This window comes from Natrix helvetica (assembly GCF_964273705.1).
Source record: "Natrix helvetica genome assembly, chromosome: 1".
Taxonomy (NCBI): domain Eukaryota; kingdom Metazoa; phylum Chordata; class Lepidosauria; order Squamata; family Natricidae; genus Natrix; species Natrix helvetica.
Window position 1 is genome coordinate 374,766,801 of NC_138548.1, and position 25,762 is coordinate 374,792,562.

General features: G+C 41.5%; 2 protein-coding genes across 2 annotated transcripts in view; one reads left to right on the top strand and one right to left on the bottom strand.

The window, feature by feature from the left end:
- LOC309383785 (vomeronasal type-2 receptor 26-like) overlaps window positions 1-25,762 on the top strand; it is a 261,853-nt gene that overhangs the window by 221,897 nt on the left and 14,194 nt on the right. The gene's annotated exons all lie outside the window — the stretch shown is intronic.
- LOC309384603 (vomeronasal type-2 receptor 26-like) lies at window positions 488-8,329 on the bottom strand (the record flags this gene model as incomplete). Its single annotated transcript, XM_081938303.1, has 4 exons — window positions 7,913-8,329; window positions 6,267-7,082; window positions 2,985-3,111; window positions 488-1,398 (listed from the first exon to the last, which is right to left on the bottom strand). Exons 1-4 carry the CDS (start codon window positions 8,237-8,239, stop codon window positions 488-490), a joined length of 2,181 nt encoding a protein of 726 aa, XP_081794429.1. The 5' UTR covers window positions 8,240-8,329.

The window sequence follows — 25,762 nt, forward strand, 5'->3', positions numbered from 1 at the left end:
GATGACTTCTTCTCTCTTCTTCGTCTATAATGGGAAAAAAGGAATTGTTTATTTTAGCAGCATCTAATATGTCAGATCGAAGGAGTATTTCTTTCAGGATAAATGTTTCAGATTCAGGTGCCATGGTCTTTTTCGCCATCAATTAGTTTTTGTCCAGCCAATCTGTTTCTTTGGGTAAGCCTTTCTTCAGCATTTTCACACCCCAGTCCTGAGAAAGCTGCACCACAGCACAAAAAGGACAATTACACGCTCAGAAAAGGATAAGCAAGAGGATGCTGGCCTCGAAACGAATCACCAGAATTTAGCCTGCAACAAAGACACTTGTAAGTAAATAGTAAGAGGAAATAAATGGTTGTTAGCCGGCTCAGCATAAGTGATGACTTCTTCTCTAGAGGTCTATAATGGGGGAAAAAAGGAACTGTTTATTTTAGCAGCATCTAATATGTCAGTTCAAAGGAGTATTTCTTTCAGGATAAATGTTTCAGATTCAGGTGCCATCTTTCCTTTTTGTGGTCAGGTGATCTTTTGTATTCAGATTAGGCCTTAGGATGATAATATAGCACTTGGGGAAGAAGATGCAGATCAGCAGGCCAGCGCTGGAGGCTAAAATGGAGAAGACCTGCACGACCACCATGGACTTCCCCTTGGTGCTCTGATAGGCAGGCACAAAGGACACCCAGACGCTGCAGAAGACCAGCATGCTGAAGGTGATCATCTTAGCTTCGTTGAAGGCCCCAGGCAGATTCCTGGCCAGGAAAGCCACCGTGAAGCAGATGGCGGCCAGGAAGCCCATGTACCCAAGGGCAACATAAAACATGGCGACAGAGCCTTCATTGCATTGCAGGGTGATCTCTCTGGGCTGGGAGTGCATGTCGGAGTCAGGGAAAGGTGGAGAGAGACTGAGCCAGAGGGAACAAATGATTACCTGGACAGCAGAACAAGAAAGGATAATGGCGTTGGCAAAGCTCTTCCCAAGCCATCTGTTCATCCTCTTCCCCGGCTTTGTGGCCAGGAAAGCCAGCACCACCGTGATCGTTTTGGCCAGGATGGAAGAGACAGCCCCTGAGAAGATGATGCTGAAGGCTGTTTGTCGGAGGAGGCAAGTGGCTTTGCTTGGCCGTCCAATGAAGAGAAAAGTGGACAAGAAGGAAAGCAGGAGGGAAGTGAGGATGATGTAAGAAACATCCCGATTATTGGCTTTGACTATCGGGGTCTCCAAATATTTAATAAAGATTCCTAAGATGAACCCAGTGATTAAGGATAAGAACAAAGCAAAGGAAACCACGATGATGCCCAAACTTTCTCTGTAATGCAAGAAGACTGTGATCTTAGGGATACATTGATCTTGATCTTCGTTTGGGTGATGATCATTGGAGCATTTGATGCACTGATCTGCATCTACAAAACAAATAACACCAAATCATTCTTCATTTTATATTCACTGATTCACCCATTGTTTCATTCATTTGGGTGCCTTTTTTGTCAGTAATATGCCAGCTCATCTACTGCTGTTCACTCAGTTAAGTTGTGTCCAACTCTTCATGACCCCATGGACCATAGCTCCCCTGCGTCCTCCACTGTCTCCCAGAGTTTGCTCAAATTCATCTTTGTTGCATTGATGACGCTATCTAACCATCTCTTCCTCTGTCATCCCTTTCTCATTTTGCCCTCAATCTTTCTCAACATCACTTCAACCTATATACCACTTCACAGTGCTTCACAGGCCTCTGTAAGCGGTTTACAGGGTCAGCCTCTTTCCCCCAACGGGTCTTCATTTTACCCACCTCAGAAGGACGGCAGGCTGAGTCAACCTTGAGCCTGGTGAGATTTGAACTGCCAAATTGAAGGCAGCTGGGGATCAGCAGAAGTAGCCTGCAGTACTGAACTGCACCACTACACCACTGTGGCTCATAGAATAATCTTTGACTGGAATCTGTATTTTACTCCCAGCATCTTACTTTTTTTTTTAAGGAAACGGCAAATTAAGATGGAGAAAAAGAGATGCCAGATGCCTAAGGTAGCTTTAGATAAAAACTAAGAAGGCCTCAGGCACAACCTGTCCCCTGTTATTTATGCTGTTCTTGCATCAGTCCCCAGGAAGATTAAGACCACTTGACAGGTTCACCAGGGAGGCCACACTTAACGACTCAAGGGGGGGTTAGGAATTGGAACGCTGACATCCCAATGACTCTCTGCCTGCTTGTTAAGCAGGAGTACTAGGCCTATTCAGATTAGGTGATACATGAAATCAACCTGGATGACATATATGGGGTCCTCCTGACCAAGTTGTTCACACTGAAGAAGCTACTTGGGCAAGCAGTGAAATGCTTCAAACATCCGGTTGCCATGACTCAACTTCCAGACAGGTCTACCTGCGTTGGAAGAAATGCCCCTCTGGGTTCAGTTCCAAGTGGGGGGAAAAGATACTGGAAACATGGAGGCTGCTTGGAAAGATGGTTTTAATGGTGGACAGGATCACATGGCTTGAGCTCCTGAACAGGATCACATGGCTTGAGCTCCTGAGCAGAAAAAGGCAGAGATGCTGAGGGTCTTGAGACCCAAGCTTCTTTGCCTTGCTGGCTGACCAAGTGCCATGAGATGGGTAGAGGGTTAATCCTACCTTTGTTATGTAGAATAGACCATCTCATGCCTTAATGGCCCATAGACAAAGGGTGGGGGCAGAGTTTCCGCCTCTCTGAGTTTCTACTTCTCTTTTTGGGGAAATATTCTGCCTTTTTAATATTTCCTGAAATATTTCATTTTCTAGGAGAGGGGTGGGTTTTAACTTCCTACACCTGGATAGACTGTGAATCTTCATCAACAACTTTGCCCAGTGACTTCATCTCCATGCTGCATGTCCCCGTGGTATTATACTTGGGCCTTGGGCCACGCTTTCATACAACCACCAGTTAGGAGGGATAGAAATGAGGTGGCAGAGATGGATAATACGGCTGACAGTAACCCCACCCCTCTAGAATTCCCACCTTTCTGAATGGAGATGGTCCCATCTGCACATGGGATACACTTGTAGCAGCAGACGGGGTCTCCTTCTGGAACTAGCTTGACCCATCCGGGATGGCAGCTTTCAACACACCTGGAAGGAGGCATGGACTAAATAGAGAGAGAGAAAAAGAGATACACTGTATTCATGAACAGGTCTCGGGGTTCTGCATCTAAGGAAAGGAAACTAAACTTGGTCTCACTAAAAATCGGTATTCAACACTTTCTTCAACTAGAATAATTGCCAATGGCTTCTCGGTTAATCTCCTTCCATTATCCCCTTTTTTGTTCCTCTTGGTTGGTTTTTAAGCTATAAGTATCTTAGGGCAAGATCCAGTCTGGGGTAGCGGTTAAAGCATCTGCCTTTCAACCAGGAGAGCAGGAGATCCAAGATCCCCTCCTTAGCACAAATCCAGTTGGGTGACCTTAGGCCAGTTCCCCTCTCTCTCAGCCCCAGGAAGAAGGCAAATGGCAAGCCACTTTTGAAAGTCCCGCCAAGAAAACTGCAGGGACTTCTCCAGGAGTCAACACTGACTCGTAGGCACAAAAACAGACAAGCAAACCAAAAACTAAGGCAAAACTTCTAAAAAGAATCTCAAAGGGTTCTGAATGATCAATGCTAGCAGAACATGAGACCTTATTTGTAATGTACAGTCAATAATAATTGAAAAAGAAGGAAGGGAATGAAAGGGAGGGAGGGAAGGAAAGAGGGGAGAGGAGGGGCAAAGAGAAGAGGGGAGGAGGAGGAGAGAAGAAAAGAGCTAGAGGTACGAGAAAGGCTAGGAGCATCAATAAGTGCACTAGCATGCCTAACGTCCTACTGTCCCCATTTATTTGTACCAGGGTTGGGTTGCTGCTGGCATTAATGCCGATTCGCATGCAAATTCTTCTGCGCATGTGCAGAACTTTAAACACGCAGCAAAAAACCTGCTGGCAACAGCATGGGCGACCAGGGAACCGGTTCAGGGGCGTGGCCAGCCTGCTGTCCCTACCAGTTCGGTGACTCAGTCCCAGTTTCCACTACCGGTTCACCTGAACTGGTAGCAGCCCACCTCTGATTTGTACCCATTTCCTGTGTTCCTATTCATGTTTATTCTTATTCCTGTTATCTTGTAGATGAGTGACAAACTAACTAAATGAACAAAGAAGAGAAGAAAAGAAGTCTATAGGTGCCTCCCTGATTACACCCTGTTTCCCCGAAAATAAGACTTCCCCTGATAATAAGCCCAATTGGACTTTTGAGCGCACATGCTAAAATAAGCCCTCCCTGAAAATATTGCAATGCAACAGTAGCTATGATGCGACCACGCTCTCTGCCTCCTGCACCTCAAAAATAACAAGACCTCCCCGAAAATAAGGCCAAGTGCTTATTTTGAGGGTCAAAAGAAAATAAGACCCTGTCCTATTTTCGGGAAAACACGGTAGTAAGTAAGGAACACGGTAACAACAGTACAAACATTAAAGGTGAACAAACTAACGATGACAATACAATAACCCACCAATAAAGATGTTAAAGTGTTGGATACATTCTGCCTTTTAGATTAAAGAAACCAGCAAGTGAAGATGTACACCACAGTTGGTAAGGTAGCAATGAAGGAATTGGAAAAGATATTCAGATACTGTGTTGTGTCCTACAATCCACTGCCAGAAGGCTGCTGGCAATGATGGGATAGATGTGAAAGTGACGTTCTCACCTGGTTAAGCCATTTTGGCCACACAATGGCTTCCTCCTTAATAATCAACTTGGACTCCAAGGATCCCTGTCCCTCTATGCTCCCAAAGATGACTTGATTGACAGATTTATTGGGAAACTTCACCCAGTAGATAATGTCCAAGTCAGCTATTAGCTCTCCATCCTTACCGAGGTATACACTCTCTATGGAATGGTTGTAAAATTGAGAATCTTGTAGAAAAGGATGTAGCTAGAATGACAAATTTTAGAAAGTATATTCCACTGTTTCGTTGATATTAGTGTAACTCTTGTCCCGCAGTGTCTTGTCTCGCAGTGAGTTAGCCGTGCCAAGTTGTCCTAGACCCCACAAAGGACAGGCAAAATGTGTCACGGTGAATACCAGAAGGTGCCAACAAGCCATTTCTTAAGGAAGCCAGAAGGCTCAGAGCAAGCCAGTAATAAGTATGAGTGGAAATTATGTGTGTTCTTCTCAGATACCCTGATTTTCTTTACAAACAACAAAGCATCATTGGTACTCTCTGAACTTGGTTGTTTAGGATAGAATAGAATAGCAGAGTAGGAAGAGAGCCTTGAAGGTCTTCTAGTCCAACCCCCTGCTTAGGCAGGATACCTGATACCATTTCAGACAAACGGTTGTCCGATCACTTCTTTAAAACTTCCAGTGTTGCAGCATTCACAACTTCTGGAGGCAAGTTGTTCCGCTGATTAATTGTTCTAACTGTCAGGAAGTTTCTCCTCAGTTGTAGGTTGTTTCTCTTTTTGATTAGTTTCCACCCATTGCTTCTTGTCTTCAGGTGCTTTGGAGAATAGTTTGACTCCATCTTCTTTGTGGCAGCCCCTGAGACATTGGGATGCTGCTATCATGTCTCCCCTGGTCCTTCTCTTCACTAGACTAGCCATGACAAGTTCCTGCAACCGTTCTTCATATGTTTTAGCCTCCAGTCTCTTAATCATCTTTGTTGCTCTTCTCTGTACTCTTTCTAAAGTCTCAACATCATTTTACATCATGGCAACCAAAACTGGATTCACTATTCCAAGTGTGGCCTTACCAAGGCATCATAAAGTGGTATTAACACTTCACGTGATCTTGATTCTATCCCTCTGTTGATGCAGCCTAGAACTGTGTTGGCTTTTTTGGCAGCTGCTGCACACGGCTGGCTCATATTTCAATGGTTGTCCACTAGGACTCCAAGATTCCCTCTTACTACTATTGAGTTGCTACTGTTGAGCAAGTTATCACATATACTGTATAGCCGGTCAAGATCCTTCTGTATCTTAAGCCTATCTTCTGGAGTGTTGGTTATTCCTGCCAGCTTGGTGTCACCTTGGTGTCATTTTTCACAGACGTTTCATTACCCAAACTAGGTAACATCATTGGTGCCAGTCTGCCGATGATGTTACCTAGTTTGGATAATGAAACGTCTGCAAAGAAAATAACCATTCTCAGAGAGCACCAAGGACCTCTCATTTTACAAATATCCTCCTTTATTGCAAATAACAAAGCATTTCACAGTTGACTTTTTGCAAGGTGATGATTACAGAGACAGAGAAATCAGAGTCGAAAATAAAATACCTGCCAAGGTTGCAGCGTTTGAATTCCCGACTCCTTCCCACTTTCCCTCCTCCTCCGCTTGGATCTGGAAGCATAGGCAGCGTTTAAGGCATGGGCCACTGCCCAGATGGTCTGGTAGAGGCGGTTGCCGTTGAGGGAAAGCACCCTTTCGATTTGCTGCTGGGGCAAAGACTTCAGCTTCTCTCTCTCTCTGCATCTTATCCAGCCTTTCACAGACAAGGCATGTTTAGAATGCGAACAGCGAAAAGCTCGATAAACATACTGCTCCACTGAAGCATAGAAGAGAACCATGTCATCATATTTTATTGTCTTTTCGGTCCGGAGGTAGAAGGAAAAAAAGCCATAGGTGTACTGGAAAGAGAGAGGAGAATACTTCAACTCAAGGATGATGTTTCTCATTGCTGTAATGATCCATATTTTCCCTTGCTTAGGTTTTATTTCCTCATCAAAGAGACGTTCTATAAGAAGCATTCTAAAGAAGCCAGAATGTGTCTCCACCAAGAAAATATAGACATTGATTTGTTTCCACTTGAGAAAGATATCAGAAGGGATATCAGCTTCGTACCGATTTATCCCTGGGAGGGTTAGTGAGAAAAGGACACAAATGCCATTCGTTTCCAGGAGTGGCGTCAACGTTTTCAGAAACACCTCTCCTTTGTCTGTGTCTGGAGCAATGAGGCCGATGGAGGCCCACCTGAAATAAAGGAGGAGTTTGACCATCCCTGAATATTGGATTCCCTCTTCAGGCACCATCCGGTAGAAAAATGGGAATAGGTCTTTATTGCTCAGGACTTGAGAAACAAAAGCATAAGATATCTGGAATGAAAAGAAGGGATTGAATGAAAAGAAGGGATTGAATGAAAAGAAGGGATTGAATGAAAAGAAGGGATTGCAGATGAGTCATGTTAACCCTGTAAAACCTGTCTGGGGCCATGTTGTTGTTGTTAGTTGCAAAGTCATGTCCAACTCATCGTGATCCTATGGACAACATTCCTCCAGGCCTTCCTGTCCTCTACCATCCTCTGGAGTCCATTTAAGCTCACGCCTACCACTTTGGTGACTCCATCCAGCCACCTCATTCTCTGTCGTCCCCTTCTTCTTTTGCCCTGAATCCTTCCCAATCTTTCTAAGAACATAGGTGAGGTAAAAGGTCTCCTCACACATATATGCTAGTCATTCCGACTCTAGGGGGCAGTCGTCATCTCCATTTCAAAGCCAAAGAGCCAGCGCTGTCCAAGGACGCCTCTGTGATCATGTGGCCAGCATGACTAAACACAAAAGGTGCACAGAACTCTGTTACCTTCCCACCAAAGGTGGTTCCTATTTTTCTACTTGCATTTTTACATGCTTTCGAACTCCTAGGTTGGCAGAAGTAACAGGAGCTCACTCCGTTACGTGGAACTAGGGATTCGAACTGCCGAACTGCCGATCTTTCTGATCGACAAGCTCAGCGTCTTAGCTACTGAGCCACTGCAAATTCGCATATTAGATGCTAAAATAAGCAATTGCCTTTTCTTTCCCTCGTGACCTTTAGAGAAGAAGTCATACAAATGACAAAATAACAGCCAGTCTTCAATTTACAATCTTAAGTTTTCAGGTGGCATTTTGAGGGAGAAATGGATAGTTTTCAGTTTTTCCAGCTTTACCTGTGGGATTTTGTAGATGCCTAAGAGTGTCGAAATCTGGATGGAGATGTCAGAGTCTGTCTCATCAAGAACAACCAGCAGATTCTCCTCTCCTCCACACTTATAATTTGGAATGTTGGCTTGTCCAAAAGACAGAAGGTCTAGCAAGGCTTCAGAAGTGATTTCTTCACTACAATAAACTTCATGGACATTGTAGCCCAAAGTGATATTCGATAAGATACTTGGACTCTGGTTGATCTCTTGGATGGTGAACAAGAAGGAAAGGACATGCCATATCTGTCGTGCTTCCCTGCAAAAAAGAAATAGGATCACACTATCATCCTCCATTTACCGTATTTTTCAGAGTATAAGACTCTCCGAAGTATAAGACACACCTGGCTTTTGGGGAGAAAAACAAGGGAAAACAAATCTGCCTCTGCCTCCCAGCAATTTTCTTCCTTGCAGCAAACAGTACAGACGATATACATTGTTTATGGTGTTACATTTCAGATGTTAAAATTGATGTGGCTTTCTGGAAGTATACGTTATTCTCTGCTATTTAAAAGAAGATACAATAGCACTGGGCCTCTTCAGATCAAGCATTTATTTTAAAAAGCTTCTTCATTTCGTTAACTTGTCTAGAACAATAATAAAGCAGTCTTTAAAAATAAGACTTTGAACATTCTATAGACATTTATAGTTATTGACTTACCTCCTTGCAGCAAACAGCAAACAGACTGTTTCAGTTTAGTCTGATTAGAAAGGAAAAAAATCTGCCTTTATCTCCCAGCAATTTGCCTCATTGCAGCAAACAGCCTGTTTCACTTTTAGTTTAAGCACGGGGCTCCTGATGATCAGCTGTTTCAGACTGCAGGGATTGCCATAGCCTATTGCCGCCCCACAAGCCCCATTTTCTGGTTTTTTGCAAGGAGGTAAATTGCTGGGAGGCACAGGCCAAAGGGGTGGGGTGGGGGGGCTGTTGGGTGGGTGGGGCTCATCTCAGCTACATTCAGTGCATAAGACACACCCACATTTTCACCCTCTTTTAGGGGGGGAAAAGTGCATCTTATACTCTGAAAAATATGGTAGCTTCTGTGTCATAATATACTCTCTGCTTCTAGGAGTTTCCAGTGACATCTATGGCAGACTAGACATTTTTGACGAAAGGGGGACATCATTACAATGGCGATGGGAGCTCTGAGTGCTAGTACTAGCCCCTGAAATCTCTCCAAATAAAGGCGAGATCAGAAGATAACCCACTTGTTCTCCGAACAGCTGCTCCCCATAAATAAATGACAGACTGAATGAATGAATGTTGAGTGGCTGGGAGGCATAAGATATGCTCACACAGATATGTTGTAGCTTATATGGACGTTAAGTCCTGCTGAATTTCATTTCTAATGACAATAATTTTACAAGAACGTATTAATGAAGACCAGTGTGTCCTGTTACCAAAAAGACAGTTAAAGGACAACGTCTGGTTTGGTTCTGCAACTCAACATGACAGACACAGACTTCAGAGGATAATTAGAAGTGCAGAAAAAACAATTACTACCAACCTGCCTTCCATTGAGGACCTGTATACTTAAGGTGACCAACCGTCCTCCTTTAGGGAGGACAGTCCTTCTTTTGTAAGTTCTGTCCTCCCTTGAAAAGTGTCCTCCTACATGTCCTCCTTTTTGATATTTGAAGGCTAATCTGTTGCGTGTTATGTGACGTATTTTATTAAACAGTTTTTAATGGTGTTTTTTTTACTTCATCGCAAGTATATTGAACAGGTATTGAATCTTGTGTTGAATTTTTATCTAAAGAAATGCTAGACATTTAAATAGACGACAATTGTCTCTTTGAAGAAATTAGAAGACTGAATGTATATTTAAATTCTGAAAAATTAATACAATGGGAAAATCAACATGTTGAAATTGATAAAAGATGGGTGGATATTTTCAGCCATTTCAAAATGAACATATTCCATGTGAACATTTATTTATACTTGTTCAATTTATCTTGTGCTGCCCTGGAACTAATGCAGCAGTTGAAAGAGTTTTTTTCACTTGCCAATGATTTTTCATCAAGTGAGAAATTGAGATTGAATGTTGATACTCTAGCTGCAGCACTTGCCGTAAAATTCAATATGAAGGATATTTCTTGTTCAGATATTTCCAATATATTGTTAGAAGATGATACATTGACAAAAATATTAATTAAATGGAAAAGTACTCATTTAAATAATAATTAAAAGGTATGTAAGCATAATTATAATATAAAATGTTGCAAATGTTTTTATTATGCATATATCATATTTTAGTGTATTATTGTTGCAATGAATAAAATATTTCTTTTATTTACGATATATTTTTTCCAATTTATTTGTCCTCCTTTTCATTGTAAAAAAGTTGGTCACCTTAGCATTTTGGACAATAGAACGTGTTTTGTCCTCCTTTTCATTGTAAAAAAGTTGGTCACCTTAGTATACTGCACGAGTCAAAAAAGGGCTGTGAAAATATTTACAGACCCCTTGCATCCTGGACATAAACTGTTTCAACTCCTATCCTCAAAATGACGCTGTAGAGCGCTGCAGACCAGAACAACTAGACACAAGAACAGTTTTTTTCCCCAAACACCATCACTCTGCTAAACAAATAATTCCCTCAACACTAAATCTCTATTACTATTAATCTTCTCATTGTACATATCACCCATCTCTTCCCACTGATGACTGTATGACTGTAACTTTTGCTTGCATCCTTACAATTTATATTGATTGTTTCCTAATATGATTTGATTGCGTATTTGTACCCTATGATTATCATTAAGTGTTGTATCTTATGATTCTTGACCAATATATATTTTCTTTTATGTACACTGACAGCATATGCACCAAAGACAAATTCCTTGTGTGTCCAATCACACTTGGCCAATAAAGAATTCTATTCTATTCTATTCTATTCTATTATTCTATTCTATGTTAACAATTGTGATAGACATTTTAGAATAACATACTGAAAAATAAACCACATAGATTCTTTTAGACACATAGAAGCCTTTTGACGGGAATTTCTTATTTAAAATTTGAAGACTCACCTGTTCCGATTAGCAGGCCTGGCATAATTACAACTGTCCCTCCTGGCAAATGTATTATTATCTGGTTATCTTAGGGGTTTTTAATTTATTGTGTCTGTTTTAGGGATTTAAAACTTATATTTATATAGCTTTGTACAGTTCTTTTAATTGCATTTTAACCTCCTCCAAACTGTACATATTTAACTTTTTTATTGTATTTTGTGATATTCTCTATGGACTGTACACCGCCCCGAGTCCCTTTTGGGAGAGGGGGCGGTCTAGAAGCACCAAATATAAATAAATAAATAAATAAATAAATAAATAAATAAATAAATAAATAAATAAATAAATAAATAAATAAATAAATAAATAAATAAATAAAAAAAAAATAAAAATTTGGGAAGATATGAATTTTGGTGAAAATTTTACAAAATGGGCAAAGAAAGTCCATTTACAGAAAGCACAACTTAGTAGGGATCTAACAATACCAAAGGAACAAGACATGGCTGCCCTCTGTCCCCTTTTCTGCTTTTTATAGTTCATGTAGTACTGAATAGAGACATAGGACCAGAATTTTGGGAGTAAAAAAATTAAAACTAGACTTACTTTACAATCTAAGATCTTTTGCAGATGATTTGGGGTTGATTTTGGATGATCCATTGTAGCGGTCATGTTTAAAAGTTGCTAGCTGCATCACATTTCTGCTAAGCCGGCACAAAGCTTGCTCAAGGTTTTGCTTTGCAACATTTCTATGCAACATTCTTCGCTTTGCAACATTTCTATGCAACAGTCTTCTGTAACATCTTTTTGTAACATGTGAACAAGCTTGCCCGGTAACACGTATACGTGACAAGTGAACAAAGCCTGCCCAGTAACAAATGTTTTAACCAATCATGTAATAACACGCTGTAACACAGAAACCTTTTGTATGATTTTAATAAATACCGTCTCAATCGGGCAGCCGGGGTCTTTGGATCTTGCTGAGCTGGTTGATGCGTTGCAACACATCATGGAGTCCGTTCTTCCTTGGCAGTATCAGGCCCGCCTAACCTAGGCGCACCCCAGCTGGGGTCCCATAGCCGAGCTCAGTCAGGCTCACCTCTGCAGAGGTTTCGATGCCTAGCTCCGGCTCACCTTTGCAAGGGTCCACACTCAAAGCAGACGAGGTCACCGTGTGGCAGCCAGCCACACATTCACTCACAACTGGTGACCCCGACGTGCCGAATTGCCTTTCGGACGTCTCACGCCGAGTCCCGTGTCTACGTGTTCGGCGCCTTGATTCTCATCTCACGCACCTGGCGGGCAAGCGCATCGTGAGTATGAGCTCCTCACATTCAAAGTCTCATTCAGGTTAGGGATGAACTTTCACTTTTAATCGAGAAGGCCTATAATTTGCAAAAAATTAATGGCAATACTATCCTCTTTCTAAAGTTTCTTTAAGTAAATTTTTCTAGTACTTAGAAAAACAATGTCCGGCTTATTTGGCAAAGGCTCCATAAAAATGTCTATGTGGAAGATTGGGATTTATTTCCACAAGACACAAAGAGCCCCTGCAAAAGTGTTATCTATCAAGTAAAAATTCTCTCTTCAAAATTATTTTCAATTGGCCTTTCAACTCCTCATGGAGATGTTAATTTTTCAGCTCCTCCATGGTTAGAGGAACAATTAGCAAAAGAGGAGGGGAATAAACATATGTTTTCTGCCTCTCCACCTAAATTTATTCCACAAGATCATAAAGTAATTAGTTTAAAGGATTGCTTTTTTCTAACCTCCCTTGCCCTGCTTCGCAAAAAAAAGTCTGACTTTGTGTGTCTGCCTTTTATCTCCCCCCACCTCCCCCTTTCCGGGATGTCTGTTGTTTCCCCCCACACACACACACTTTTCCCTCTTTAAAAAGACTCTGTGTCGGCTTTTGCTTGCTGCTCCCCACACACACACCTCCCCCCCCTTCTTTTTTTTGAAAGAGCCTGTATCGCTTTAATATATTGCAGGCTCAAATGGAATTGTTGGTGAACGTTTGAATGCTGGAGAGCAATTATTGGTTTTGAAAATGATTTTGATTTGGTAGATATGATTAAAGTGTGTCAGGACATAAGAATATCTTTTTATAAAACTTTAGTAGCTGCTTTATTACAAGGCAGCAAACCTCAAGGAAAGTGTTATTTTAAAAGGGAGTGTAAAAATCCAAGGAGGGGCATGTCTGTAACATAATGATAGTGTGTAAAATTAATGTGGCAAAAGAAATGTAACTATAGGTGTGAATGGGTGTGTATGTAGTCAGTATTGGATGCTTGAAATGTAAGGTTTGTTAAAAAACAGAGCGTGTGTGGTGCTAAAAAAGGTGTTTTTGAATGAATGATAAATATTTTCTCCCTGTATTCCTAGGAAAAAAGAGCCTGTCGTTTTAACAAAACATTTTTCCATTTCCTCTCACCCCCCCTCTTTGCCTCTGGTGAGAAGGCAGGAGGAAGGGGGGGCTGTGTTCTTTTCACCATTTTTTTTTCTCCTCTCCCTGCGAGGCTCAGAAAGGTGGGGTTGAGGGTGATATCTGATGCCTGCATATTTCAGAGTATACTCAAACTATCTTAATTGTTTGTTTTATTTTTGAAGCTGTGTTTTTTTTTCTTTCATGTTTTTATGTTTGCGTGCACTTTGTAACAGAAGTCACGTCTGTTTGTTTAATTGTTTATTGGTCTGTTGTTTGTTTGTTTGTTTGTTTGCAGCGCTGATCGCTGTGCCTTTTAGAATTTTAACAGAGATGACCTAAAAATACAAAATGCAGTCAGAAAGAATGAGTAACATTTTTGCTAGAATCCAGATTAGTTTCACACGGACATTTAGATCAGATATTGGAGCCAGAATAAGGTTACTTTGTATATAGATGGGATGAGAATGTTGTAAAAGGCATCTGACCTAAACGTGGGAAAAAGATGTGCTTTGTTGAAAGGTACTGGAGATGTTGCAGAAACAAAAGAGAGGAAATAGGCAAGTTGATAAGGACAGTTGAAGCTTGGCAGTTGGTGAGGTCATTTTGAGACCGAATCAATGTGCATTTTGTACAAGCAACAAGAAAGGATTTCAGAAAGTGAAAGAAAGTTAGAGATATGTTTTTGTAAGGATTTCAGTAAGTGAAAGAAAGTTAGAGATATGTTTTTTCAGAAAGTCAGAGATATGTTTTTTCAGAAAGTCACAGATATGAATATGTGAGGACTTGTGTATGTGAGGACTTGTGAACTCTGGCACATGGATGATTCAAAACCCAATCCTTGTTTATTTACTTTCAATCACTTGAATTTTTTCACTTTCTAATTTGACCACTTATCAGAGGCATTTTCAACAAAAAACAAGTTTGCCTCTCCCTCTGGTATATTTTTACCAGACAAAACACCGATTCCTTTAATTACTTGGGGATATATATGGAAAATTTGCTTTTTACATGTTTAATCCCAAAACCTAAACTTTACATTTTAGAATGGTTATATCTAGCACATACACCTCGTAATTCACTCACACCCAGAGCAGCCCAAATGGCTTTGCTCATTGAAAAAGCACGAAGAAGAACCCGTGCCTTAATGGGTATGGATTTTGTTCCGCTTTACCTCCCTTTCAAGTTATCTCAATGGGAACCTCTTTTTCAAAATTCTATCCTTCTCCAAGATGCACTCACGGAATGGCCTGGTCAAATTTCATGTCATTTGCCAGCTGACCCAAGGCTACAAGTTATTAAGACCATTCCGATACAATTTTTTACACCAATAACATCACAACCCATCAAAGATGCGTTAACCGTATTCACAGATGGGTCCAAAAATCATGGTGCATGTACTTGGAATACACAACAGATATGGCATAAGAAATTGACTGATACACAAACATCTGCACAACAGGCTGAATTGGCAGCTTTTATTCTAGCTTTGGAATTATTTTCTTCCAAACCTCTAAATATCATCACAGACAGTCTGTATGTTGCTCAATTAACTTTGCACATTTTTAATGCCTATATCTCACCCTCTTTAACACCTTCTCTTTTGATGTTGTTTACACAATTACAAACAGCACTACACGCAAGGACTGAATCTTTGTTTGTAGCACACATTCGTAGTCATCAGCATCTGCCTGGGTTCCTATCTGAAGGAAATCACATGGCAGACGAGGCCTGCAAAATGATGCCTCTAACTATTGTTTCACCTCAGCCTGCCCCATTAACAGCAGGTGAAAGTCACACCTTTTTTCATCAAAACAAAAAAGCCTTGATGAAGCAATTTGGCATATCAATGGCAGAAGCAACTGCCATTATTCAACAATGCCCCACGTGTAGTCTCCAAGCTAACAATATCCCAAGGGGTACTGAGGCTTGTGAAACTTGGCAAATGGATGTCACTCAATATTCTCCCTTTGCCCCATGGAAATACCTTCATGTTTCTGTGGACACTTTTTCGGGTTTTATTATGGCAACCCCGCAAAGGGGTGAGAATACCAAGCAAACAATTAATCACTGCATTCGATCTTTCGCAACATTGGAGTGTCCAAAAATTTAAAAAACTGATAATGGTCCCGCCTATACCTCCTCTGCCTTTGCTCAATTTTGTTATAGGTGGTCCATTATTCACAAATTTGGAATTCCTTTTAATTCAAAAGGACAAGCAATAGTAGAAAGAGCAAATAAAACCTTGAAAATAGCTCTTGATCGGCATATGGGGTCAAAAGGGTTACACCCCCCCAATCTCCCGATGTTGCAAAACATTCTAAATGCTTGCCTTTATACTATCAACTTTCTTAACCTTACTGGCACACCTGCTTCCTCTGCAGCCTCTCGTCACTTTTCTAAACCTCCTCTCCCTGCCTCCCGACCTCTTGTTTACTACAGGCAATTGCCGGATCCACACTGGAAAGGTCCGGCTCAATTGATTACTTGGGGGAAAGGCTACGCAGCGGTACAAATTGATGACAAGACTCTCTGGGTTCCTGCTCGTTGTGTTCGTCCATATCACCACATACCAGAAGAAGATCAAGATGACCCTGCCTTTTCTTCTCCCCCTGACATCTCACTCCTTTTTCTTTAAACTCTTTCTCTCATTGTTATCTTATGCCTCTGCTCAATTTGTTGCTCACCCTCAGGTGATTTTTGCACCTCTTGACACTCATGTGACTTTTGTGTTCAAAGACACTCTTCTCACTGCTTGCCCCTATGCCTTGCAGCATCAGGGCCAATTTCTTTTCCCTTCTTTAAAACCTTTGATATTAATTCAATACTTATATCATGACTCTTGTCAAGTTCGTCTTTCTTTACACGTAACTCCTCAAACTATTGGCTCCTACTCGTGCATCGGATTTTTGTCCAATAACACCTATTTTAACCAAACTGTTTATCTCTACTCAACACCCTCTGTGCCTTATCCTCCATTATCCTCAATTTTTCTTTCTTGGATGACTCTTGTCCGCACCTCTCCTTACCCCTCTTCAAGAACTTTGCTTCGCCATTTTTCATGCTGTTTTCCAGAGCCATGCGATGTGAATACTTGTTTGTGGAACGCCAAAGAAATTCCAGACTATGTACCAGGAGTAAGCGAGCCTCTCCCAGGAGCAAGGATTCGCCGAACTGCACCTGATTTTCACAATTCCCTCATACGAACACACCAGGTACGCTACACCTTCATACAAGGAGTGCCATATGCTCCCACCATGTCGTGTCGACAACGATATCCTATCAAGAAAAAAGGTACTTTTTGGCGATGGTTTTTTAACAACACATGGCTTCCTGAAGATTCAGAACATTATTTACAAACATTTCATTTCCGTACTACTCAATTGACTGTCAAAAACCCTAAGGCAGTAGATTTGGGACTATATCAGTGTGAAATTACCAAAATAGTTAAAGGACTTGCCACTTCTGCCAGATTGACTTTATTGTTGTTCCAGAAACAATCCACTCATTTCTCACGAATTCGGCGTGCTGCACCACTTAACAATCAAAGTTGTAGCGATTGCATCACCACCACAATACACAATGGCAAGGTCTCTAAGACATTGATATATCATACCATCAAACCTGAACATTGTCAAATTACTAATCCATCAACTTGTAGAGTCAATAATACTGTATATCACATGTGTACCCTTAACAACAAGATTCAATGTTACAACCCAAAAGAAGCGAAAACAGTTACTACATATGTGATGTCCATTTACACCATTGAATGCGGTAGAAAAGAATTACTCAACAAAACTGAGTTTAAATCCCTCAACACGCAAGTTCGCCTCAGTTTTGACGCTTGTTTAGCAATCAATCGCAACTGTTGGAAATCAACTTGTGGGACATTACAATGGGAAAGGAGTCTCATGCTCGAACGAAAATACATGTGCTACAATAACAAAGGGACTTGCTCCGAACGGGACACTTACAGCTTTTGCCCATATTGGTCCTGTGTCAGCATGTGGTCTGGGGATCCACCTGGTGGAAACCATAAATGCAAGTTGGAAACGGGCATAGCCAACAGCAAGTGTCCAAGAAATTCGTGCAACCCAATTACCATAACCTGCACACCTACCAAAACATGGGAAGTAGAATATGGCTTGGCCATAGAAGCAAGTGGTAGAGACCCACACATTGCGTTGCGCTGGACAGTAACCAAGCAAACTAAGCAATTGCGAACAACTAAAGGACTTTTTTGGTCATTTTATCAGGAAATTGAGAAATTGAATATCCCCGAAATACCGCAACATGTTACTAACACTTTTGTCCAATTAGCAGAGGACATTGCTAACACATTGAATGTTACTAATTGTTTTGTATGTGGGGGAACCAACATGGGGGAAAAATGGCCCTGGGAAGCCCAAGAACTGAATTATTCTAAAATATTGGAGATGGACAAGCTAGGTAATTTGTCATACACAAAAGGGAAGGATGGGGACTGGACTCTTACAACAAATCTTGTGGGAAATGTTTGCTTCTCCAGACCTGTTGGTTCCAAATGTACAAAAGTAGGGAACTTAATTTGTACTGGGAAATGGGAAAATGGGATATGGTGGTCAGGAAAAAATAGCTCAGCTGGACAAGACGAAACTGCTTTGTTTAAAGTCACAAACATGAAAAAGTTCTTGACAAACCCAAACAATCAATCACTCACATGGTTAGCACCCGATGGGCTGTATTGGATATGTGGAAAAATGGCCTATGGACACCTCCCAGCTAATTGGTGCGGAACATGTGTCTTGGGCATTATTAGACCTGGGTTTTTTCTCCTCCCACTAAACACACGACAAGTCTTAGGGGTCCCCGTTTACGACGAAATAGGGAACCACCGCAGAAAGCGCGAGGACGTTGTTTCCTCAATAGGTAAAGTTGTCGTGGGAGGGAACCAAGGCACATGGGGAAATGATGAATGGCCAGCTGAACGTATCATACAAGTATACGGCCCTGCCACATGGGCTGAAGATGGTATGTATGGATATCGCACACCCATCTACTTATTAAACCGACTTATTCGTTTACAGGCTGTAGTAGAAATAATAACAAATGAGACTGTCAAAGGCTTGACACAATTAGCCAAAGAAAGTGTAAAATCTAGAACATACATAATGCAAAATAGACTTGCACTAGACTACCTGCTTGCCAAAGAAGGAGGAGTATGTGGAAAATTCAATTTAACTAATTGTTGTATTGAAATTGATGAAAGTGGTAAAGTAATTAAGGAAATTACTGACAAAATGATGAAAATTGCCCATGTTCCTGTGCAAACATGGAATGGATTTGATTTTGGAAGTATGTTCGATGGTATTTTACCCAAATTCCCAGGTTTAAAAGCTGTTTTTATATTTGTTGCAATGATTGCTATGGGATGTATACTATTACCTTGCTTATTGCCTATTTTTGTATTCATGATTAAGCGTAGTTTGAATGCCATTGCTGAAGCAAAAACTACTGCACAAATTAATATGATGCTTGAGAATAATGCGTATATGTTGATACCCACAGATGAAAGTAAGCAACCCTTGCTACATTTCTCCCCGGATAATGATTCAGAAGATGACGCTGAAAGAATGGTAGGTGCGGACACAGGAAGCCTGGGGTCGGAGGGCAACACGCAACCTGAAATAGCACTCACCTCCATGGACGTAAAAGCTCCATGTTTTCAGCTTTAAAAAAGTAAAAACAGAGGAGATGTAGCGGTCATGTTTAAAAGTTGCTAGCTGCATCACATTTCTGCTAAGCCGGCACAAAGCTTGCTCAAGGTTTTGCTTTGCAACATTTCTATGCAACATTCTTCGCTTTGCAACATTTCTATGCAACAGTCTTCTGTAACATCTTTTTGTAACATGTGAACAAGCTTGCCCGGTAACACGTATACGTGACAAGTGAACAAAGCCTGCCCAGTAACAAATGTTTTAACCAATCATGTAATAACACGCTGTAACACAGAAACCTTTTGTATGATTTTAATAAATACCGTCTCAATCGGGCAGCCGGGGTCTTTGGATCTTGCTGAGCTGGTTGATGCGTTGCAACACATCATGGAGTCCGTTCTTCCTTGGCAGTATCAGGCCCGCCTAACCTAGGCGCACCCCAGCTGGGGTCCCATAGCCGAGCTCAGTCAGGCTCACCTCTGCAGAGGTTTCGATGCCTAGCTCCGGCTCACCTTTGCAAGGGTCCACACTCAAAGCAGACGAGGTCACCGTGTGGCAGCCAGCCACACATTCACTCACAATCCATTAAAGGAAATCAGGGTGCTAAAATAATTTGGTCTATTAGCAGGGTTTCACAAACAAACAGAAACATAAGATAAAGCAGAACGGATGAATAAAACAGGTTTTAAGATTGAGAAGAAGATAAAATACTTTGATATTAATATGACAAATATGAATCATATGTTATTTCAAATAATTACAACTGTCCCTCCTGGCAAATGTATTATATCTGGTTATTTTAGGGGTTTTTTAATTTACTGTATCTATTTTAGGGGTTTAAACTTATATTTATATTAGCTTTGTACAGTTCTTTTAATTGCATTTTAACCTCCTCCATGTCAACTGTCAACTGTACATATTTAACTTTTTTATTGTATTCTGTTATATTTTGTATGAACTGTACACCGCCCCGAGTCCCTTTCGGGAGAGGGGGCGGTTTAGAAGCATCAAATATAAATAAATAAATAAATAAATGTTAAAAACAAGAAAAAGGTTAAGGAAACAATTGGTCCAATGCTAGGAGAAAGTGGCAAGAAGGTGACAAGCAACAGGCAGAAAGCAGCTCTATTTAACTCATGTTTTGCATCTGTCTTTACACAAAGGGATAAAACAGTCCAACCTATTAAAAGCAGCACCACAAAAATCAGATTAGGAACACAAATTGAAATAGGGAAGAAAATGGTAAGTGAGCACCTGTCTACCCTAGATGAGTTCAAATCACCAGGACCTAATGGATTACACCTCAGGGTTCTGAAGGAACTAGCAGACGAGATCTCAGAACCACTGAATTATATCTTTCAGAGATCCTGGAACACCGGGGAACTACCAGAGGACTGGAAAAGAGCTGATGTGGTTCCCATCTTCAAAAAGGGGAAAAAATAGATCCAGGAAACTACAGACCTATCAGCCTAACCTCAATACCAGGAAAGATTCTGGAAAAAATAATCAAGCAACGAATTTGCGAACACCTAGAAGCAAACAAAGTAATATCCAAAAGCCAACATGGATTTGTTAAAAACAGATCATGCCAGACTAATCTTATTGCATTCTTTGATAATGTGACAAAATTAGTGGACCAGAGGAATGCCATTGATATAGTTTACTTGGACTTCAGTAAGGCTTTTGATAAGGTAGACCATAACCTACTACTAGATAAAGTAGAAAAAAGTGGGTTGGACAGCATAACCACCAGATGGATTCGTAACTGGCTGACCAACCGCACTCAACGGGTAGTCCTCAATGGAACTGCATCTACATGGAGGGAAGTATGCAGTGCAGTACCCCAAGGCTCTGTTTTAGGCCCAGTACTCTTCAACATCTTCATCAATGATTTGGATGAGGGAATAAATGGGGAACTCATCAAATTTGCAGATGACACCAAGCTGGCAGGAACAGCCAACACTCCAGAAGATAGGCTTAAGATACAGAAGGATCTTGATAAACTTGAACATTGGGCACTATCTAATAAAATGAAATTCAATGGTGAAAAGAGTAAGGTTCTACATTTAGGCAACAAAAACAGAATGCACAGGTACAGTAAAGATCAGTGATGGTGAACATTTTTTGGCTCGCGTGCCACAAGTGGGGAGAGCGCAGGGGGGTCGAGTGCGGGTGTGCCGCACCCATAATGCAATGCGTGACCCCCCCAGTGCGCATGCGCGCACAACGCGCAACCGCCCCATTTTTACATGCTTTTTTTGTCCTCCCCAGTAGCTCCAGGGGCTTTATAGGAGCCTGGGGAGGGCGAAAGGAGCCTTCCCCGACCCCCCGGAGGGCCTCCGGAGGCTTCAGGGACCGTCCGGAGGCTTCCCTGAAGCCTTCGGAGCGCTTAAAACCACCCTCCGAGCAAACCGGAAATGACTTCCGGGTTGCTCGGAGGGTGGTTTTAAGTGCTCCGAAGGCATCAGGAAAGCCTCGGACGGTCCCTGAAGCCTTCGGAACACTTAAAACCACCCTCTGAGCAAACCGGAAGTGATTTCCGGGTTGCTCGGAGGGTCGTTTTAAGTGCTCCGAAGGCGTGAGGGAAGCCTCGGATGGTCTCTGAAGCATTTGGAACGCTTAAAACGACCCTCCGAGCAACCCGGAAGTCACTTCCGGTTTGCTCGGAGTGTGGTTTTAAGCGTTCTGAAGGCTTCAGGGACGGTCCCTGAAGCCTCCGGGGGGGAGGCTCTTTTCGCCCTCCCCAGGCTCCTATAAAGCCTCTGGAGCCTGGGGAAGGTGAAAAATAGCTTTTAAAAAGGTGAACTCAGCTGGCCAGTGCGCGTATGCGCGCTGGCCAGCTGACAGGGCAGCACCTCGCGTGCCCTGACAAATGGCTCCGCGTGCCACTTGTGGCACGCGTGCCATAGGTTCGCCATCACTGGTATAGATGATACCTTGCTCAGTAGTAGTAACTGTGAAAGGGATCTTGGAGTCCTAGTGGACAACCATTTAAATATGAGCCAGCAGTGTGCAGCAGCTGCCAAAAAAGCCAACACAGTTCTAGGCTGCATAAATAGAGGGATAGAATCAAGATCACGTGAAGTGTTAATACCACTTTATAATGCCTTGGTAAGGCCACACTTGGAATACTGCATTCAGTTCTGGTCGCCACGATGTAAAAAAGATGTGGAGACTCTAGAAAGACTGCAGAGAAGAGCAACAAAGATGATTATGGGACTGGAGACTAAAACATATGAAAAACAGTTGCAGGAAGTGGGTATGTTTAGCTTAAGAGAAAGAAGGACTAGGGGAGACATGATAACAGTGTTTCAATATCTCAGGGGTTGCCACAAAGAAGAGGGAGTCAAACCTCCAAGGCACCTCCAAGGCACCTGAGGGTAGAACAAAACCTCCAAGGCACCTATGGGTAGAACAAGAAGCAATGGGTGGAAACTAATCAAGGAGAGAAGCAACTTAAAACTGAGGAGAAATTTCCTGACAGTGAGAACAATTAATCAGTGGAACAGCTTGCCTCCAGAAGTTGTGAATGCCCCAACACTGGAAGTCTTTAATGACAGACAACAGTTGGGGTGGGATATTGACCTGGTCTATAGAGTAAATTCAGCTTATGCCAGAGCACATAACGTTCCAATGGATGTTCAGATTAAATTTCTCAGAAAGACTACAAGAGATGAGATTCTGAGTGCACAAAGGGGGCAAGTATTAAAATACAAGGATAGAGAAATAGCCATTCTGAAACAAATCCCAAAGAAAGTTAGAGATAAAAGAAAAAATTATTCACTTCTAGCGAAGAAATTATACCAGAAAGGGGTGTGGTTCAGATGGCTTATGCCAGAAGGTATGTTAATATTCTGGGAGGACACGAGAATTAGAATCAACACAACTATGGAGGCTGAGGCCTTCATGGAAAAAAACAAAGTCCTCCTAGATAAATCTGATGACACTACACGGGACACACAGGACACGGGAGGTGCCGGAGCTCTGCTGGAGGGGGGGGGGGAAGAGGCAACATCTAGAAAACTCAGATCACAAAAATGAACTGAAAATCTGTTTGATATAAAATGATTGAAATTATTTGAAGATAAAAGGTCATATGCTGACAAAATATTATTAAGTAGTAACAATTTAATGTAATAATAAATGAAAGTTATGAGAATGGGGGGAGGGCCGTTTCCTGCATAATGTAGCTGTCAAAATTTGTAACTTTATCCACCATCCCTTTTCCCGATTATTTTTTGTAAAACCAATAAAAATTTTGTTGAAAAAAAAAAACACTGGAAGTCTTTAAGAAGATGTTGGATAGCCATCTGAAATGGTATAGGGTTTCCTCCCTAGGCAGGGGGTTGAACTAGAAGACCTCCAAGGTCCCTTCCAACTCTACTATTGTATTGTATTGTATTGTATCTATCTATCTACCATCGATCTTTACCGTTGTCAAAGTTGAGAAAGACACTTCTAAAATATATCTTGACTTTTCTACATTAAAAAGTTTTATCTAAGTTTGGACAGTGAATCATCCCAGGGGAAGATACTGCAGTGGGACCCTGGTCAACATGTTTTCTCTGGCCCTGCACTGCAGTCACAGAGAGAATCGAGCCTGTCGCCAGGTCTGTTGTTTTTTGCTTTATGATTATGAAAATCACCATCATTTTCTCGTCATAAAAATCACCCCAGGGACCTTTGCCAAGATCGTCTTTGAGCATCAAAAAGATCAGGCGATGTTTTCCATCCAAGTCTGCATAGACTGACTCCTGAATGCCTGTTGTCTACTGAGGCTGGACTTTGACCAAGGTCCAACTTAGAGGAAGACGATGTAAGGTTTCTCCACTCCTATACTTTCTGAAAAGGAATCAAAGGCTCAAGAGGACTTAGAAAGTTTCTCCTCATGATCCTAAAGAGTTGTGAAGCACAGAAAATTCTTCTAATCCTCACCAGAAATGTTGCTGGTGTTTCTTCTGTTGCTGCCGCTTCTACCGACAACCTGTGGGATGTGGAAGACCAAATGCTCCTTGACTTTGGAAGGGAGTATAACACAGCGAGTGCATGATTTCAAGTCAGCAGACTATATCCTTGGTGGGATTGCTTCTGAAAATATGGTTATGCGCCCATTTCACCATTTCAATGTGTCTCCCTCTACCAAAGAATACATCCAGTGAGTCCAAAGGAGGGGGTGGAATTGCCTCTAGCTCATTCACTCCTGATTTCACCAGCATCCAACTAGGAATCCCTGCACTCATGGGTGCTTCTTAAGTCACTGGGAAAGGCTTTGGTGATCTATTTATTTAGAGTTTTTCAATGCACTACAGCAGCATTAGTGTTCTTCCTGAACTCTGAATTCCCTCTGAATCAGGGGTGAAATTCAACAGGTTCTGGAGAACAGTTAGCAGAAATTCTGAGTAGTTCGGTGAACTGGCAAATACCACCTCTGGCTTTCACCAAAATTCATATCTTCCCAAACTTTAAATACGAAATTCCCGTCAAAAGGCTTCTATGTGTCTAAAAGAATCTATGCAGTTTATTTTTCAGTATGTTGTTTAAAATATTCTAAAATGTCTAAACAATTGTTAACATAGAATAGAATAGAATAGAATAGAATAGAATTCTTTATTGGCCAAGTGTGATTGGACACACAAGGAATTTGTCTTTGGTGCATATGCTCTCAGTGTACATAAAAGAAAATATATATTGGTCAAGAATCATAAGGTACAACACTTAATGATAGTCATAGGGTACAAATACGCAATCAAATCATATTAGGAAACAATCAATATAAATTGTAAGGATGCAAGCAAAAGTTACAGTCATACAGTCATCAGTGGGAAGAGATGGGTGATATGTACAATGAGAAGATTAATAGTAATAGAGTTTAGTGTTGAGGGAATTATTTGTTTAGCAGAGTGATGGTGTTTGGGGGAAAAACTGTTCTTGTATCTAGTTGTTCTGGTGTGCAGCACTCTATAGAGTCATTTTGAGGATAGGAGTTGAAACAGTTTATGTCCAGGATGCGAGGGGTCTGTAAATATTTTCACAGCCCTTTTTTTTGACTCGTGCAGTATACAGGTCCTCAATGGAAGGCAGGTTGGCAGTAATTGTTTTTTCTGCACTTCTAATTATCCTCTGAAGTCTGTGTCTGTCTTGTTGAGTTGCAGAACCAAACCAGACATTGTCCTTTAACTGTCTTTTTGGTAACAGGACACACTGGTCTTCATTAATACGTTCTTGTAAAATTATTGTCATTAGAAATGAAATTCAGCAGGAGTTAACGTCTAAATAAGCTACAACATATCTGTGCCAGCATATCTTATGCCTCCCAGCCACTCAACATTCATTCATTCAGTCTGTCATTTATTTATGGGGAGCAGCTGTTCGGAGAACAAGTGGGTTATCTTCTGATCTCGCCTTTATTTGGAGAGATTTCAGGGGCTAGTACTGGCACTCAGAGCTCCCATCGCCATTGTAATGATGTCCCACTTTCTTCAAAAATGTCTAGTCTGCCATAGATGTCACTGGAAACTCCTAGAAGCAGAGAGTATATTATGACACAGAAGCTACCATATTTTTCAGAGTATAAGATGAACCTTTTCCTCCCTAAAAGAGGGTGAAGATTTGGGTGTGTCTTATGCACTGAATGTAGCTGAGATGAGCCCCACCCACCCAACAGCCCCCACCCCACCCCTTTGG